Below are 19,244 nucleotides of genomic sequence, written 5' to 3' on the forward strand. Positions count from 1 at the left end.
TACAGAGCTGTAGATTGAAAGGGAAAGGTCATTTTTAATAACATCTAGCTACAATATGACTTGTGAAGCAACTGTAAACACTATATCATTTTTTTTATTTGCAAATGATTTTTCCCACAAAAGTGGAGTTACTCTTTAAACTGTAGCATTAGGTAGAAGGAAGTGATGTGAACATCTAACAGATTTTATTTATTTTTTGCTGCTGCCTGTATCTAGTTAGGGAGATTTTCTTTAAGTTCCTGTCTGAGACACAACAGGTTGTGAGATAAAAAAAAATCTCTAAAGTGAGGGGATATTCCCTCTTAGATAGATGTCGCTGCAACAGGTACCTCCTTTGAAATATTTCACCTCACTTTTTTGCTTTGGTGACAACTGTACCATTTTTGGATTGACCATCATGTACTCTCTCAGTGACAGTGGTCACCAGATTAAAAAGAGTAAATCATAAATCATTTCAGCGGAGAGAAAGATGGCAATAAACATCTGCTTGGAATTCTAACCGTTACATAGTAGGGGAGGTTGAAAAAAGACTCAAGTCCAACCTATGTGTATGATTATATGTCAGTATTTAATTGTATATCCCTGTATGTTGTGGTCATTCAGGTGCTTATCTAATAGTTTCTTGAAACTATCAATGCCCCCCGCTGAGACCACCGCCTGTGGAGGAAATTTCACATCCTTGCCGCTCTTACAGTAAAGAACCCTCTACGTAGTTTAAGGTTAAACCTCTTTTCTTCTAATTTTAATGAGTGGCCACAAGTCTTGTTAGGCCCCTTTCACACGGGGCGGATCAGTAATGATCCGCCCCGTGATGATCCGCTCGCTCAGCGGGGATCGCTCCGTTGTCCCCGCTGAGCCGGCTGCGGACAGGGCGGTCTCCGCACACTGTGCGGGGACCGCCCTGTCAGCTCTCCGCTCTCCTCTATGGGGATCGGACGAGCACGGACCGTGTGTCCGTGTTCATCCGATCCGCTCTGCAGACGGACAGAAAAATAGGATTTTCCTCCGTCTGCAGAATCGGACATTTGCGGAGGCGGACAATAGCAGGTGTCTGCGGATGCTCATCCGCAGACACCCGCTATCCCATAGGGATGAATGGATGTCCGTATTTCATCCGCAAACGGATGGATGAAATACGGACATACCATCAGCATGTGTGAAAGGGGCCTTAAACTCCCTTTTGCAAAAAACTTTTATCCCTATTGTGGGGTCACCAGTATGGTATTTATATATCGAAATCATATCCCCTCTCAAGCGTCTCTTCTCCAGAGAGAATAAGTTCAGTGCTCGCAACCTTTCCTCATAACTAATATCCTCCAGACCCTTTATTATATATCATCCTGCGGAGAAGTTATTGCCCTGCTTAGCATCGTCTGCACATGCAGAGATTGAACTGTTTACCCCATCCTCCAGGTCGTTTATAAACAAATTAAATAGGATTGGTCCCAGCACAGAACCCTGGGGAACCTCACTACCCACCCCTGACCATTCTGAGTACTCCCCATATATCACCACCCTCTGAACTTGCCCTTGTAGCCAATTTTCAATCCATGTACTCGCCCTATGGTCCATGCCAACGGACCTTATTTTGTACAGTAAACATTTATGGGGAACTGTGTCAAATACTTTTGCAAAATCCAGATACACCACATCTTTGGGCCTTCCTTTATCTAGATGGCAACTCACCTCCTCATAGAAGGTTAGTAGATTGGTTTGGCAAGAACAATTCTTCATGAATCCATGCTGATTACTGCTAATGATACCATTCTCATTACTAAAATCTTGTATATATTCCCTTATCATCCCCTCCAAGAGTTTACATACTATTGATGTTAGGCTAACTGGTCTGTAATTCCCAGGGATGTATTTTGGGCCCTTTTTAAATATTGGTGCTACATTGGCTTTTCTCCAATCAGCTGGTACCACCATTCCAGTCAGTAGACTGTAAGTAAAAATTAGGAACAATGGTCTGGCAATTACTTGACTAAGTTCCCTAAGTACACTCGGGTGCAAGCGATCTGGTCCCGGTGATTTATTAATGTTAAGTTTCCCAAGTCTAATTTTAATTCTGTCCTCTGTTAACCATGGAGGTGCTTCCTGTGATGTGTCATGAGTATAAACACTGCAGTTTTGGTAACTGAAGCCCCCCAATTCCCTTGTGAAGACTGAGGAGAAGAATAAATTCAATACATTCACCATCTCCCCATCCTTTGTAACCAGATGTCCTTCATTCTTTATGGGGCCAATATGGTCTGTCCTCCATTTTTACTGTTTACATACTTTTCTTGGGATTTTTTTTTGCTCTCCTCCGCTGTGTGTCTTTCATGTTCTTTCTTAGCCATCCCTTTTGCACCCTTACATTTCTTGTCACATTCTTTATAAAGTCTGAATGCTAATGATGATCCCTCAACCCTGTATCTTTTGAAGGCCTTCTCCTTTGCTTTTATATGCATTTTTACATTGGAGTTAAGCCATCCAGGACTTTTGTTCGCTCTTGTAAATGTATTACCCAGTTGGATACATTGGCTAATGCCCTTATTTAATATGTTCTTAAAGGAAACCCATCTCTCCTCTGCGTTCTTTGAGCCTAAGATTTTATCCCAATTTATGCCTTCCTCTCACTATATAAAGCTAAATGAAGGTGAGTGGTGCTTAGGGTAAAGAGTGGTGGGGCCTAATGCTGTTTTGGATAAAATAAGATTTGGGGGCCTTGCATACAGCCTAGCCCTTGAATCCAGGGGCTTAAAGGTATACAAACTGATTGAAAAAGTAACAAAGGTATTTGCAGAAACCAAATATTGCATGAGTGTTCACATAGGAAAAGTTAAGGATCTGATAAGTTGGTGAGCAATTCATTTTGCAAAAGGGCCCTAATGTGTAACTGGGACTGTTGTGGATGGCCAAACTTGATACTGCTCATTATTAACTTTGTAACTGGGAAGGTCCATAAGCATGTGAACCTCTAGAAAACAAACCCCTGGCGCTAGGAATAATAGGTGCAACTGCTCATCAATGGCAGTTGCTTTGCTTTGTGGCTGTGGCATTTTTAACTGGGGGTGCAGAGTTAGACTAGTGGTACCGCTTGTCAAACACACCCATTGAGTTCAATGGGGCTGCACCACAACCATATGCAGTGAATGCAATTGCTCTCCCGCCAGAACTTAACCCCTCCCCCCTGTCTCTATGTTAAAAAAAACCTCCCCACTGTACCAATCCGCTCCTCCGACTCTCTCCTTCCAATTCTTGCAGTCTCCATATGGACATCTGTCAGCGTGCTTCTCTGAGCCTGACGGCTTCCTCGCTCAGGGAGGCATGCTGAGTGTGGAGGCATTGAGGACCAGACAGGGACAGCAAAAGGCCTGGATGTGGTCCAGGGTCTGCAATTTGCCCAAGTCAGGATTAGGGTTTTGCCCTTCCATAAAATAGTAATTTGTTGCCTTAATCACCTCACCCATAGGCAGTACAGTGTTTTTTGTTTATTGTTTTTTTAACAGCCAAATTATAACTCAAGATTTTCCTGTGCAACGCCATAAAGCATATCAGTCTCAAGCCTGAGGTAATGCTTAAGGCAGATTGGGTTTTTGTGCCAAGTGCTTGTTTGAAAACCAGCTTGTATGGGGCCTTACTGTCTGCTTACATAGCCTTAGGCCTATCCCTAGTAATTGAGTACTATGAAGTTGATCCAGTAGAAATTGCAGAATTCTTGCACTCAGGTTGGGCTCACACTAGAGGTTGCAGCGGCTCACAGCAGGAGTCCGATGAGTTTCCATTCACCGTTTCACGTCTGAATCAGCCCAAATTTTGATGGATCGATTGCACTGCAATTCGAATCATCAGGCACTTACTTGAATGCCTACAGGGATGCCTTTCCTCATGGGGAGAGAGAGAGAGACCCTCCCCTTAACTCAATTGGTGTCAGCTAGTCAGCTGACTTCATTTTTCAGTGTCCGCCCCACCTCCCTACATTCTCTCTCTGGATAGGCAGGCGGGATGGGGCGGTCCAGACAGTCTCTCTGAGTCTCAGCCTCTTCTCGGCTCAGCGGGCGAAAGCCCCCCCTCCCCGCGGTGGAACGAACGGCTGGGCAGCGCGGCCACGGCGTGGTCTCCTGGGCAGTAGATGTAATTGAGGGGAAGGGTAATCAGTTAGATTACACGTTATCCTCTAAAGTAACTGTGTAAACTCCGTTTATTTTAACTCAGTTACTTACATCACTGGTTACAAACAATATATATATATATATATATATATATATATATATATATATATATATATATAATGGGAGCTCCCCCTACTTTTATAGCTATGTGTGAGATCTCACTTAAAGTACTCAGTCTTTATCTTCGCTAGCAAGGGTAACTCCATATAAATTTGTAATCCAAGGTTAAAGCAGTTAAAGTTGAATTAAGGCTGATACTAGTGTTGCTTCCACAAATATAATACAGTGCTTGAAGTGTGATAGTAAGTAGGCCTTATGCCTGCCTAGCGTCAGTTGCTATACTCCTCCTCCGTGGGAATAAGTATCCCAGCAAGGCCTGTATATAAGTCTGACTAGGTGCAATGGTTCAGAAAACGGTGGGTAACAGCCCGCTCACCAACTGGATCGGAACTTTGGTATGGTAACTTTGGTCCGGTAGTTGCAGCTTGCCTCTGCGTCAGCCGGCTCCGTCACTCTGTCCCATCCCGACAGGTGGACCTGGTCTTCCGATGCTCAAACGAGTGTCTCTGGATCCTCTCAATCTGATCTCTGAGTCACTGGCACTTCAGGTCACTCACACAACCGAGCAGGGTTGCGCTCCGCACAGGCAATAAGTCGCTACCTCTGGGAGGCCACTGCATAAGTCCTCACAGGCAGGCCATGTGTTCCCAAGAGACCTAAAAAGGTCTCCTACCCAGCATGCAATGCAAGAGAGGGTGTGCATGGGTAGGTCACTTGGCATCCTGGGTAAAAGGGAAAACTCTCCAATGTAAATAACAGTCACTTCCTGTAAATAGTTCAATGCTTGAGAGCCATTTATTATTTAAATTCACTTTCAGTGTTTGGCTGCTAGATGGCGGCAAACACTAAGCCATAGAAATGTCCATAGACTCTGTTATAACATGCTAACATACATTAATAGACAGGACAGTAAGACTATATAAATGTATGCAGGGATTTTCCCCTCAGAGAATAGGTGTAGGAACCATGCCCTTCACTGCACAGTAGGAGGATCTTAAAGGGGCAATAAATACCAGGAGTGCGTTGTGTATGGTGTTTCAGGATGTACTACATACAGAGTGCAGAGTTCAGGGGTGCGCTACATACAGACTGCAGAATTCAGGGGTGCGCTACGTACAGAGTGTAGAATTCAGGGGTGCGCTACGTACAGACTGCAGAGTTCCCGGGTGAGCTACGCACAGAGTGCAGAGTTCCGGGGTGCGCTACGCACAGAGTGCAGGGTTTAGGGTTTTGCCACGCATAGTGTTCAGGAATTCGCTCTCTGTTACAGGCTGTTCACATCTCATTTCCATCTCTTACCCTGGGTGCAAGGGCCACAAAAAATGGCCTGAAGGGCCATATTCGGTCTGCGGGCCTTGTGTTTGCCACATATGATGTATAGTATAAAGAAAAAGCTGAGTACAGGGAGGGGAGGGACGTAGGCAGCCCAGAAAGACAATGTGTAGCTGGTGTGATGAATGTCATTCGTTCAGGTGTAATTAAAGCCCTGGGTGTTGCCATGGCTTAAGCTGGCCATACACTGTTATTTTTGTTTTGTTTTTTTCATTCAACAAGATGGATGAAGGAATCGCCCTCACTGGGATATTGTATCCTGACAGCGACTCCCTATGCTATCAGTACACTACATTGATCAGCAACTGCAGTTGATTCTCTACAGCTGCTGAACGAAAAAAGTTTTCCAATATTTTCCTTCAAAAGAAATCAATTAAACAAGCAACTTCTGTCGAGCGAGGTTGACCACACGCATTTTGAGACTCAGCTGGTCCCTGATAAACTGGCCAAATTTAAGTCAGTCTATGGGCAGACTTACACTCTGTCAGCGCTGCCTCCTTCTTCTGAAGGGAGTCCTTTATGTTTAAAATCTGAGTGCTTGTTTTGTATTTACAGACAAAGGCCTCAAAATACTTCAAAGAAGAGCCAGAAGAAAAGGGCAGATCTACGGATGTGGATGAAGAATAAGCAAAGGGAGCGTCTGGCTGAATACAGGAAGAAATTGGAAGAACTGAGAGAGAGAGAACACAAGCCCTTCCAGCCGCAACACAATGCTGTACGTGAATTGTAATTTTTCACTTGTTACTCTCCTCTACTTTTCTGTCTCTGGTGACCTAAGGAGGAGGAATTTTGGCTCATGCACACTGCAGCTCAAAGGAGCAGCTCCTACAGGCTTTTCAGCTTTTATTTTTTCTGCCTAGAAACTCCCCTTTATGTTATCCAATGTGGGGGCACACTAGGGCTTATTCAAGCAGATGCTCCTACAGGCAGAAAAAAACCCCACCCAACTTGTCTTTTTGAGAGGAGCTAGTGCCCCAAAGAGCTCAAAGGAGCGCAAAGACGTTAGTTCCAGCTTTTTGTTTTGTTTATACAGTGGTTAAGAAAATATTATCTTTGAGGGTTTTTGAAAAAAAACTCTTATGCCCCATACACGCGGTCCGACTTTCCGACAACAAAATCCATCAGATTTTTTCAGACGGATTTTGGCCCAAACTTGTCTAGCATACACACGGTCGCACAAAGTTGGTGGAAAATCCGATCATTCTGAACGCGGTGACGTAGAACACGAACGACAGGACTATAAACGGGCCAGTAGCCAATAGCTTTCGTCTCGTAATTTATTCTGAGCATGTGTGGCACTTTGTCTTTCGGAAATGTAAACAATCGTATTTTGTTGTCGGAAAATTTTAGATCCCGCTCTCAAACTTGGTGTGTCGGAATTTCCGATGGAAAAAGTCCGATGGAGCCCACACACGATCGGATTTTCCGACAACACGACCTGATCGCACGTTTTCTGTTGGAAAGTCTGACTGTGTGTACAGGGCATAATGCTCAAAAAAGCTTGAAAGAGCTCAATAAAAACAACACAAGAACAAGCTTCTTCAAGCTTTTATAGGCAGAAATAAAAGCTCAAACGCCTGTAAAAATAAGCTTATTTTTTTTTTTTTTTTTTTTTACAATGTCTCTTCTGCTGATGATGGATCACAGTTTTTCACTGCCTGGCAGTGGATGCTGGTGTTTTATAAGAAGCCCTAGGCTAGCATACAACACATATAGTGTGTTAAGCCTAGTACACACCAGTAGTTTCTTTTTCGGTCACAGCAGAGCTGAACAAGAAAAAAAACCTGACATTCAGGAGTCGCTGTACTAACCGTACACACGATCAGAAAATTGTGCAAAAAAATACCTTTTTCAAAGTGATCATTAGTACACAGCTTTTTCCCAAAATTAACAGATGGAACAAATACGAAAATTTCCTCGTACGATACAAGATTGTACCATTTTCGTTTTAATCAATACAGTTTTTGTCCGAAAACAATACAATACAAAACATTACATCACTTCAGAATTTTTATTCTGTCATATGAGAATTTACGTACTTTAGTAATCTCTTTGTTTTTGATATGGAGACCAGCATGCAAAAAAAATGATCATTTGTTGGATAATTTCATTGTGTGTACTAGGCTTAATTATCCGACCTTAGTACAGCGATCTCCCCTGCTGTTCTATTGTGTTCTGATAGGGGGACGCCTCCCCCGCCAGAACATTCTGACCAGCGCTCTCAGCCATTGGCTGAGAGCGCTGATCGGAAGACGATCAGCAGACATTTTTCGGTCATGCCCCTTCGACAGAAGCTGGCCGAACCTACTACAGTACACACGGGCCGAATGTCATTTGGCTTCTATTGAACCGCCCATAAAGTTTTTCAAGCCTGATGTTTTTTCAGTTGTTAATAGCAGTATACAAACTCCCTGCAGTCTTTAAACATAAAAAGTATCAAATATCATATAACTATGCGATTGTGGCTGCAAAAGCATTAGGTCACAAGAAGAAACTATATTCTGTATATATAAACGGTGAGCAGTAAGTAGTGTTTACTCAGAATAATAATCGGGGGGAAATGTGAATCCCTTGTGGACTGACCATTCCTCACCTTATGTGACGTGGAGGAGGGTGTTAAAATGTGTCACATCATCCACTTAACAACAGAGCCGCAACACAGCTGCTAGGTGGAGGCGTATCCATTATTTATGACTTGGAACCCGTCACCAAGAAAAAACACTTTTGTAATAAAAGTAACTTACTTTTTTATTCAATGTTCAGTTTACAGAGTACCTGTTACAAATGTTGATTTGTTTTAAAGTGCAGGCTCTGGGCTCCTATTCTTATCTTTGCTTGCTGTGAAATCTATTGAAGAAATACTTCACATTTTGTCATGTTACAACTGAAAAACTTAAATGTATTTTATTGGGTTTTTATTTGATAGACCAACACAAAATGGCACATAATTGTGAAGTGGAAGGAAAATGATAAATGGTTTTCAATATTTTTTTACAAATAAATATGTGAAAAGTGTGGTGTGCATTTGTGTTCGGCCCCCTTTAATCTGATACCCCTAAGTAAAATCTAGTGGAACCAATTGCCTTCAGAAGTCACCTAATTAGTAAATACAGTACACCTGTGTGCAATGTAATCTCATTATTAATACAGCTATTCTGTGAAGCCCTCAGAGGTTTGTTAGAGAACCATAGTGAACAAAAGGCATCATGAAGGCCAAGGAACACACCAGACAGGTCAGGGATAAAGTTGTGGAGAAGTTTAAAGCAGGGTTAGGTTATAAAAAAAAAGAAAATATCCCAAGCTTTGAACATCTCACGGAGCACTGTTCAATACATCATCAGAAAATGTAAAGAGTATGGTAAAACTGCAAACCTACCAAGACATTGCCGTCCACCTAAACTGACAGGCTGGGTAAGGAGATCATTCATCAGAGAAGCAGCCAAGAGGCCCATGGTAACTCTGAAGGAGCTGCAGAGATCCACAGCTCAGGTGGGACAATCTGTCCACAGGACAACTATTAGTCATGCACTCCACAAATGTGGCCTTTATGGAAGAGTGAAAAGTAAGTTGAGCTTTGGCGCTAAAACCTTATTAGTGTACTATAAATATGAATGCTAATACTCTGCTAGGTTAAACGAAACCTAATGTAGAAATTTCCCAAACTACATTATATGCGTAATGTTAAACAAATTGCGTGAGATGAAAAAATGTGAATGAAATGTGTGTCTGTTATCTTACAACATAAACATGCACAAGTGTAGTGAAAAATACAGTTAATTTATCACAACTAAAAATATATATATATATATAACAACTAAAAATATGGGTGCTTTAGTGAAAAGTGCTTTTGCTCACATATGTGAGCCAATGATTATGCTCCAAATGTGACAATCAGAAAAGCATTGTGAAAATACCAAGTAAAAACACCAAAAAAATCATATAATGTCCAATTAAAAATATTTTATAATGTCCAACTAAAAATATTGGTTCAAAGTCGCATCATCTAGTTGCTGTAAAAACGCATAAAACTTTTATCAGATAAGGAAGGTGAAGCAAGGTGACTGGTGTAAAAGGGTTGGATTCCTTTCCGGTGCGCCACTCTGTGTTAGAGAAGAAATATATATATGCGCTCACCAGACATCAAACCCTCAATGGGTTAACCAAGCAGTCACAGTATGAGCCACTGTGCAGCTCTCTCAGGGCTCTGCCTCCGCTGTGATGTGGAGATATTTTGCACTCTTCCTTCCGTGAATGATCCGTTTAGCGTTTATGCATAAAGGGAAACAGAAGTACAGCCATAGTGCAATACTGTTGTATAAACGTACTTGTTTATTAAAATCAGGTTACTCACAAAATCCGAAAAGACAAATCGCTATGAAATTGGTTGCGCCGGCGTTACTGCTTGAATAGCAGTGTAAGGTGCACGTCCTAGGCCACGCCCTACGCGTTTCGTCAGAGCGATGTCATCTGGAGCGGCCATATTGGTGCACCCTCACGTTTATGTAGGGTGCAGTGCTCTTCTGCGCTTGCGCGATGTATTAGCGCCATTTTGATTGTGGGAATGCCCTATCCGAGCCGCTGTGTGTCTATGCTATATGCTCTCTTGTGACAGTACCACCGTGGGAAGACTCTTTACTTATTGCAGACCCAGGATATACTGTGTTCTGCCGTATATCGATCACAATAAAACCTTTGCCTTTATATTTGTAATTGTGGACTCCGGGCATGGTAAATTATAAAGCACCGCAACCTACATATCTATTCCAGTATGCTTATAAGAAGAATATTAACAACTATACATGAATACATTCAATATCTTCCGATGTATTTATAAAAATGTCAACAACTATACATAAATACAATCAATAAAATTAATACAATATATGTAGAAAATATATAAAACGTACAAAAGTATAAAAGGAGAAAAAGAATTAAAATGTATGAGGACTATATATATTTTTAATATTTTTAATAGTAATTCCCTAACCAACTACATACTGCATACATTGCCTGTAGGACTCTCCGAGTACAGGATTTTTTTATGTATGTTTTCAGTGTAAATTATAATTATAATAGTTAAAAACAAAAATATAAAAAACTGTATGTCCACTGCCTTAGTGAATGGATATATTCCCAAAAAAGGAACAAGGAGAATAAAATGAATTAAAATGAAAGGCGTGGAACGAAATGGAAAAAACTAAACTAAAGGTGTGAATATGTGTATGTGTGCTTCTATGCTCACACAAATTCTAGGGGATATTTACCAATAAGGTAAAATGAATATAATATGGGGAGATGTTAATACCTGCTCATTTGAAGAACATTCTTTTAAGAACATTTTTTAAGGCAATTTGTTAGTAGGGCAAGCTAAATGGAAAAAGTGCAGTGAAAGGAAACTGGTAGTGAGGATGGATGGGGGACTCAGTATATTAAGACCTTGTATATGGCCGTACATGTTGTTAAACGTATCCTCCTGTGGGGGACAGACCTTTTTAAGTGGTTCTTTTTCCTGTGGTGCCACAGATTATTGAGGGGGGGGAGGTGGGAGGGGAAAACCTCCTTAGTTTGTGGGTCGAATGTTATACTATGATTTATCGGTCTTTTGGTCTCTATTGGTCCTACCTTGAACCGGTAATGTATAATTATAAGTTTAGACTGGGGGAGTTTTAAAAGTTCGTTAAAAAGCAGTTCAAATCCAGCTCTACGTTCATTCCCTGGGGTTGGAGGGTATCTAAATTGTATATCCATTTGGTTTCATTTCTGGATATTTTGATGGTTTTGTCCTCACCTCTCCAGTGGGCCCTTACCTTGTCAATACCATAAAATGTCATCTGTCCTGGGTCACGATTATGGTAATCTCTAAAATGTCTGGAGACACTGTGATTGGGATACCCTTTTTTGATATTCCTAATATGTTCCCCAATTCTAGTTTGGAGTTCTCTCGTGGTACGTCCTACATACTGTCTGGAACAGGGGCACTCTATGATGTAGGTGACATAAGTGCTTTTGCATGTAATGAGCTCATTTATTCTGTATTCTTTTTTGTTTGAAGCTGACTGAAAAGTGGTTCTTTTCTTTTCAGTTTTTTTACTATTTTTACAAGGGAGGCATATGCCGCACCTGAAAAAACCTTTCAGATTACCCACTACTTTAATTTGTTTCGGGGGATCAATAGTATTTTTAACAAGTTTGTTTCTCAATGTAGGTGCCCTTCTGTAAATAAATCGCGTTTTTTTTGGTAGGATATCTTTGAGTGTGTGATCTGCTTTCAGGATAGGCCAGTGTTTCTTGATGATGGATTCCACCTCTTTATGTTGCCTGTTGTATCCCGTAAGGAAAGCAACTGGTAAGTTGTTAATTTTATCTCGTTTATTATCTTCCAATAATTTGTTCCGTTCCATTTGTTTTATTTCGTTTTTGAGTTTGCGCAGACCCCTTTCATCATATCCCTTATTTCTGAACCTTTCTATTATTATTTCCGCTTGTTGTTCATAGTCAATGCTACTGCTGCAGTTTCTGTAAAGTCGCATCAGTTGGCCCTTTGGTATGTTCCCCAACCATTTAGCATGATGACAGCTATTTGTGGGAATGTAGCCGTTGCGGTCGGTGGGTTTGAAAAAAGTACGTGTGCCCAGTCTGTTTCCTTCTTTGTATATTTGTAGATCTAAGTAATCTACACTGCTGTTGTTGTAATTACCAGTGAATTTTATATTGTAAATATTGTTGTTGATCTCGTTGAAAAATTCTTGTAGTTGTTCTGTTGTACCACCCCATACTATCACGATATCATCTATATACCGTCGGTACATTTTAAGGTTCTCCCTATGTACACCATAGATTTGCTCTTCCTCCCATCTATTAAGAAATAAATTCGCTACACTGGGGGCATATTTGGCCCCCATGGCTACGCCTTTGATCTGATTATAGTATGTTCCCTTATACCAAAAATAATTGTGGTGCATTGCCATTTTAAGACCTTCCGTTAGATATTCTATTTGCTCTTGTTTTAGGTCAGACATCTGTTGCAATGCCCACTCGACGCTACTGAGCCCATCATCCTGTTTTATATTAGTATATAACGATTCCACGTCAATAGTGACCAATAGGTCTTTCTCTTCAATTGTCAAGTTTCTCAGTTCTCCTATCAGTTGTTTGCTGTCACGTAAGTAAGACTTTCCTTTAATTACCAACGGTTGCAGGAAGCCATCAATATAGGCCCCTAATCTGGAGAACAAGGAATCGATCCCACTCACAATTGGTCGCCCTGGTGGGTTGTTTTGATTTTTATGTATTTTAGGGACGTAGTATATAATTGGAGTTTTAGGTGCCTTCTGTATCAGATATCTGGATTCCTTTTTATTTAAAATGCCGAGGGTTTTCCCTTTTTCTACATATTTTTTAAGTTTCCTTTCGTACTCAACTTTGGGATTTTTTTTTTTTTTTTTTTTTTTTTTTTTCTTCAATTTCTTATAGGTGTTAGGGATGTTCAGTAAATTCTCCATTCTTAGGCCAGCGGACAAAGGGGGGGGTCTGGTAATTTTAAACAAGCAGGACTACGAGAGGGAAATGGAGAATTTACTGAACATCCCTAACACCTATAAGAAATTGAAGAAAAATCCCAAAGTTGAGTACGAAAGGAAACTTAAAAAATATGTAGAAAAAGGGAAAACCCTCGGCATTTTAAATAAAAAGGAATCCAGATATCTGATACAGAAGGCACCTAAAACTCCAATTATATACTACGTCCCTAAAATACATAAAAATCAAAACAACCCACCAGGGCGACCAATTGTGAGTGGGATCGATTCCTTGTTCTCCAGATTAGGGGCCTATATTGATGGCTTCCTGCAACCGTTGGTAATTAAAGGAAAGTCTTACTTACGTGACAGCAAACAACTGATAGGAGAACTGAGAAACTTGACAATTGAAGAGAAAGACCTATTGGTCACTATTGACGTGGAATCGTTATATACTAATATAAAACAGGATGATGGGCTCAGTAGCGTCGAGTGGGCATTGCAACAGATGTCTGACCTAAAACAAGAGCAAATAGAATATCTAACGGAAGGTCTTAAAATGGCAATGCACCACAATTATTTTTGGTATAAGGGAACATACTATAATCAGATCAAAGGCGTAGCCATGGGGGCCAAATATGCCCCCAGTGTAGCGAATTTATTTCTTAATAGATGGGAGGAAGAGCAAATCTATGGTGTACATAGGGAGAACCTTAAAATGTACCGACGGTATATAGATGATATCGTGATAGTATGGGGTGGTACAACAGAACAACTACAAGAATTTTTCAACGAGATCAACAACAATATTCACAATATAAAATTCACTGGTAATTACAACAACAGCAGTGTAGATTACTTAGATCTACAAATATACAAAGAAGGAAACAGACTGGGCACACGTACTTTTTTCAAACCCACCGACCGCAACGGCTACATTCCCACAAATAGCTGTCATCATGCTAAATGGTTGGGGAACATACCAAAGGGCCAACTGATGCGACTTTACAGAAACTGCAGCAGTAGCATTGACTATGAACAACAAGCGGAAATAATAATAGAAAGGTTCAGAAATAAGGGATATGATGAAAGGGGTCTGCGCAAACTCAAAAACGAAATAAAACAAATGGAACGGAACAAATTATTGGAAGATAATAAACGAGATAAAATTAACAACTTACCAGTTGCTTTCCTTACGGGATACAACAGGCAACATAAAGAGGTGGAATCCATCATCAAGAAACACTGGCCTATCCTGAAAGCAGATCACACACTCAAAGATATCCTACCAAAAAAACCGCGATTTATTTACAGAAGGGCACCTACATTGAGAAACAAACTTGTTAAAAATACTATTGATCCCCCGAAACAAATTAAAGTAGTGGGTAATCTGAAAGGTTTTTTCAGGTGCGGCATATGCCTCCCTTGTAAAAATAGTAAAAAAACTGAAAAGAAAAGAACCACTTTTCAGTCAGCTTCAAACAAAAAAGAATACAGAATAAATGAGCTCATTACATGCAAAAGCACTTATGTCACCTACATCATAGAGTGCCCCTGTTCCAGACAGTATGTAGGACGTACCACGAGAGAACTCCAAACTAGAATTGGGGAACATATTAGGAATATCAAAAAAGGGTATCCCAATCACAGTGTCTCCAGACATTTTAGAGATTACCATAATCGTGACCCAGGACAGATGACATTTTATGGTATTGACAAGGTAAGGGCCCACTGGAGAGGTGAGGACAAAACCATCAAAATATCCAGAAATGAAACCAAATGGATATACAATTTAGATACCCTCCAACCCCAGGGAATGAACGTAGAGCTGGATTTGAACTGCTTTTTAACGAACTTTTAAAACTCCCCCAGTCTAAACTTATAATTATACATTACCGGTTCAAGGTAGGACCAATAGAGACCAAAAGACCGATAAATCATAGTATAACATTCGACCCACAAACTAAGGAGGTTTTCCCCTCCCACCTCCCCCCCCTCAATAATCTGTGGCACCACAGGAAAAAGAACCACTTAAAAAGGTCTGTCCCCCACAGGAGGATACGTTTAACAACATGTACGGCCATATACAAGGTCTTAATATACTGAGTCCCCCATCCATCCTCACTACCAGTTTCCTTTCACTGCACTTTTTCCATTTAGCTTGCCCTACTAACAAATTGCCTTAAAAAATGTTCTTAAAAGAATGTTCTTCAAATGAGCAGGTATTAACATCTCCCCATATTATATTCATTTTACCTTATTGGTAAATATCCCCTAGAATTTGTGTGAGCATAGAAGCACACATACACATATTCACACCTTTAGTTTAGTTTTTTCCATTTCGTTCCACGCCTTTCATTTTAATTCATTTTATTCTCCTTGTTCCTTTTTTGGGAATATATCCATTCACTAAGGCAGTGGACATACAGTTTTTTATATTTTTGTTTTTAACTATTATAATTATAATTTACACTGAAAACATACATAAAAAAATCCTGTACTCGGAGAGTCCTACAGGCAATATATGCAGTATGTAGTTGGTTAGGGAATTACTATTAAAAATATTAAAAATATATATAGTCCTCATACATTTTAATTCTTTTTCTCCTTTTATACTTTTGTACGTTTTATATATTTTCTACATATATTGTATTAATTTTATTGATTGTATTTATGTATAGTTGTTGACATTTTTATAAATACATCGGAAGATATTGAATGTATTCATGTATAGTTGTTAATATTCTTCTTATAAGCATACTGGAATAGATATGTAGGTTGTGGTGCTTTATAATTTACCATGCCCGGAGTCCACAATTACAAATATAAAGGCAAAGGTTTTATTGTGATCGATATACGGCAGAACACAGTATATCCTGGGTCTGCAATAAGTAAAGAGTCTTCCCACGGTGGTACTGTCACAAGAGAGCATATAGCATAGACACACAGCGGCTCGGATAGGGCATTCCCACAATCAAAATGGCGCTAATACATCGCGCAAGCGCAGAAGAGCACTGCACCCTACATAAACGTGAGGGTGCACCAATATGGCCGCTCCAGATGACGTCGCTCTGACGAAACGCGTAGGGCGTGGCCTAGGACGTGCACCTTACACTGCTATTCAAGCAGTAACGCCGGCGCAACCAATTTCATAGCGATTTGTCTTTTCGGATTTTGTGAGTAACCTGATTTTAATAAACAAGTACGTTTATACAACAGTATTGCACTATGGCTGTACTTCTGTTTCCCTTTATGCATAAACGCTAAACGGATCATTCACGGAAGGAAGAGTGCAAAATATCTCCACATCACAGCGGAGGCAGAGCCCTGAGAGAGCTGCACAGTGGCTCATACTGTGACTGCTTGGTTAACCCATTGAGGGTTTGATGTCTGGTGAGCGCATATATATATTTCTTCTCTAACACAGAGTGGCGCACCGGAAAGGAATCCAACCCTTTTACACCAGTCACCTTGCTTCACCTTCCTTATCTGATAAAAGTTTTATGCGTTTTTACAGCAACTAGATGATGCGACTTTGAACCAATATTTTTAGTTGGACATTATAAAATATTTTTAATTGGACATTATATGATTTTTTTGGTGTTTTTACTTGGTATTTTCACAATGCTTTTCTGATTGTCACATTTGGAGCATAATCATTGGCTCACATATGTGAGCAAAAGCACTTTTCACTAAAGCACCCATATTTTTAGTTGTTATATATATATATATATTTTTAGTTGTGATAAATTAACTGTATTTTTCACTACACTTGTGCATGTTTATGTTGTAAGATAACAGACACACATTTCATTCACATTTTTTCATCTCACGCAATTTGTTTAACATTACGCATATAATGTAGTTTGGGAAATTTCTACATTAGGTTTCGTTTAACCTTGCAGAGTATTAGCATTCATATTTATAGTACACTAATAAGGTTTTAGCGCCAAAGCTCAACTTACTTTTCAGATTTCCAGCCTATTCCCATTTAGAGGGATAGGTTTCAAGCACAGGCAGCTTTAACCCCTCATAGTTCACTTTATTGTAGTTTTTTTGGTTATTTCAAACTTGTCTAGTGAACAGGTAAATTTGTCCATAGCGCAATCTTATTTTTTCTTATTGTCCTTTATGGAAGAGTGCCAAGAAGAAAGCCATTGTTGAAAGAAAGCCATAACAAGTCCCGTTTACGAGAAGCCATGTGGGGGACACAGCAAACGTGTGGAAGGAGTTGCTCTGAACTTTTTGGGCTAAAAGCAAAACACTATGTTTGACGGAAAACTAACACTGCACATCACCTTGAACAAACCATCCCCACCGTGAAGCATGGCGGTGGCAGCATCATGTTGTGGGGATGCTTTTCTTCAGCAGGGACAGGGAAGCTGGTCAGATTTGATGGGAAGATGGATGGAGCCAAACACAGGGCAATCTTAGAAGAAAACCTGTTAAAGTCTGCAAAAGACTTGAGAATGGGGTGGAGGTTCACCTTCCAGCAGGACAACGACCCTAAACATACAGCCAGAACTACAGTGGAATGGTTTAGATCAAAGCATATTCATGTGTTAGAATGGAACAGTCAAAGTCCAGACCTAAATCCAATTGAGAATCTGTGGCAAGACTTAAAAAATGCTGTTTAGACGCTCTCCGTCCAATCTGACAGAGCTTGAGCTCATTTGCAAAGAAGAATGAGCAAAAATGTCACTCTAGATGTGCAAAGCTGTTAGAGACATCCCCAAAAAGACTAACAGCTGTAATTGCAGTGAAAGGAGGTTCTACAAAGTATTCACTCAGAGGGGATGAAGACAAATGCATGCCACACTTTTCATATATTTGTAAAACATTTTAAAAAACATTCATCATTTTCCTTCCACTTCACAATTATGTGCCACTTTGTGTTGGTCTATCACATAAAATCCCAATAAAATACATTTACATTTGAATACTTTTTCAAGGCACAGTAAAGTTCTACTATTCTTTTTTTTCTCTTATATTAAACTTAAGTATTTGTTCCTTTCAGAACACTTTAATGTCTTCTAAATCAATATTGCAAACCCAGAGATTGAAAAATGAGAAAGACCGGTAAGTCAGACTTTCATTTACTCCATAATATAATGAAAAGAGGCCACCTTAGTATTACATTAGCGAATACAAAATCCCATAAGAAAAAAATATTTTAGACTAAAAAAAAAAATCAGATTTTGGCGAGTTTAAAAGAATATATAGATCAACACTGATCCACATATTATTTTAAACAAACATTGTATATTATTTTTAATACAGTTATTGCCTCCATATGTACCCGTAAAGACTGATTTATTATAAAAATATATTTTTTCTTTGGAACATCATTTACTCAGCAAATTAATTGATATAGCTCGTGTGTCCCGAGGAGCCAATAGTCTGATGTCCCTAGACACATTGACACAAACCCATTGCAGACAGTGTAACTCTTGGAAGTTAAACCCAAGACCCCAGTGTTGCAAGACAATAGTGCCACCCTTAAAGTGGTTGTAAACCCTTACAAACCACTTTGACCTACAGGTGAGCCTAGATTAAGGCTTACCTGTAGGTCCATGTAATATCTCCTAAACCTATATGGTTTAGGAGATATTTGCCCGAAAACAGGCACCGCTGTCTACTGAGCGCGGCATTCTCAGCGACGGAGCTGCCGCGCGTGTCGGCTCCCGTGCGCATGCGCGGGAGTGACGTCATCGCGGCTTCGCCGAATGACAGCGGCGGAGCTGCGAGACCCCACCAACAAGATGGATGCGGCGGACTACAGGGGACAGCGGCGACTTCGCTGGCTCCTGTGTCAGGTAAGTGACACATAATGGGCTACTATGCGATGCATAGTAGTCCATTATGCTTTACCTTTGCAGGGAATGAAAGAGGAAGTAAACTCATCAGGGTTTACTTCCTCTTTAAGCCATGGTCTGCTTTCTTGTTTGGTGTAGTCTGTGCTGCCTGAAGACATTGCTTGGATTGTAGAATAAAGAAATCTGCTGATAAATAGTAAAGAAGGTTTTACCACACAAAAAGATGCCGGAAGCTATGAAACAGATGTAATATAGGAATTCAGTGCTATAAATGACCCCCTTCTCTGTCTGCTGGTTATAAAATGTTTTGACTTTATAACTACATAGTAAAATTTATAAGTAATACCAAGGTGGATTGTTGA

General features: G+C 40.2%; 1 protein-coding gene across 9 annotated transcripts in view; it reads left to right on the forward strand.

The window, feature by feature from the left end:
• Nucleotides 1–19,244, forward strand: part of CPLANE1 (ciliogenesis and planar polarity effector complex subunit 1) — a 221,997-nt gene that overhangs the window by 189,660 nt on the left and 13,093 nt on the right. For all 9 annotated transcript variants that reach the window (XM_077462837.1, XM_077462838.1, XM_077462841.1 and 6 more), the window contains 2 exons: nt 6,105–6,264; nt 18,084–18,145. In XM_077462837.1, the coding sequence (XP_077318963.1) occupies nt 6,105–6,264; nt 18,084–18,145 (222 nt within the window). The remainder of the gene's footprint in view (nt 1–6,104; nt 6,265–18,083; nt 18,146–19,244) is intronic.

Source organism: Lithobates pipiens, unplaced genomic scaffold, assembly GCF_037356315.1.
Source record: "Lithobates pipiens isolate NorthernLeopardFrog02 unplaced genomic scaffold, aLitPip1_a1.2 Scaffold_3, whole genome shotgun sequence".
In the NCBI taxonomy this organism is placed as follows: domain Eukaryota; kingdom Metazoa; phylum Chordata; class Amphibia; order Anura; family Ranidae; genus Lithobates; species Lithobates pipiens.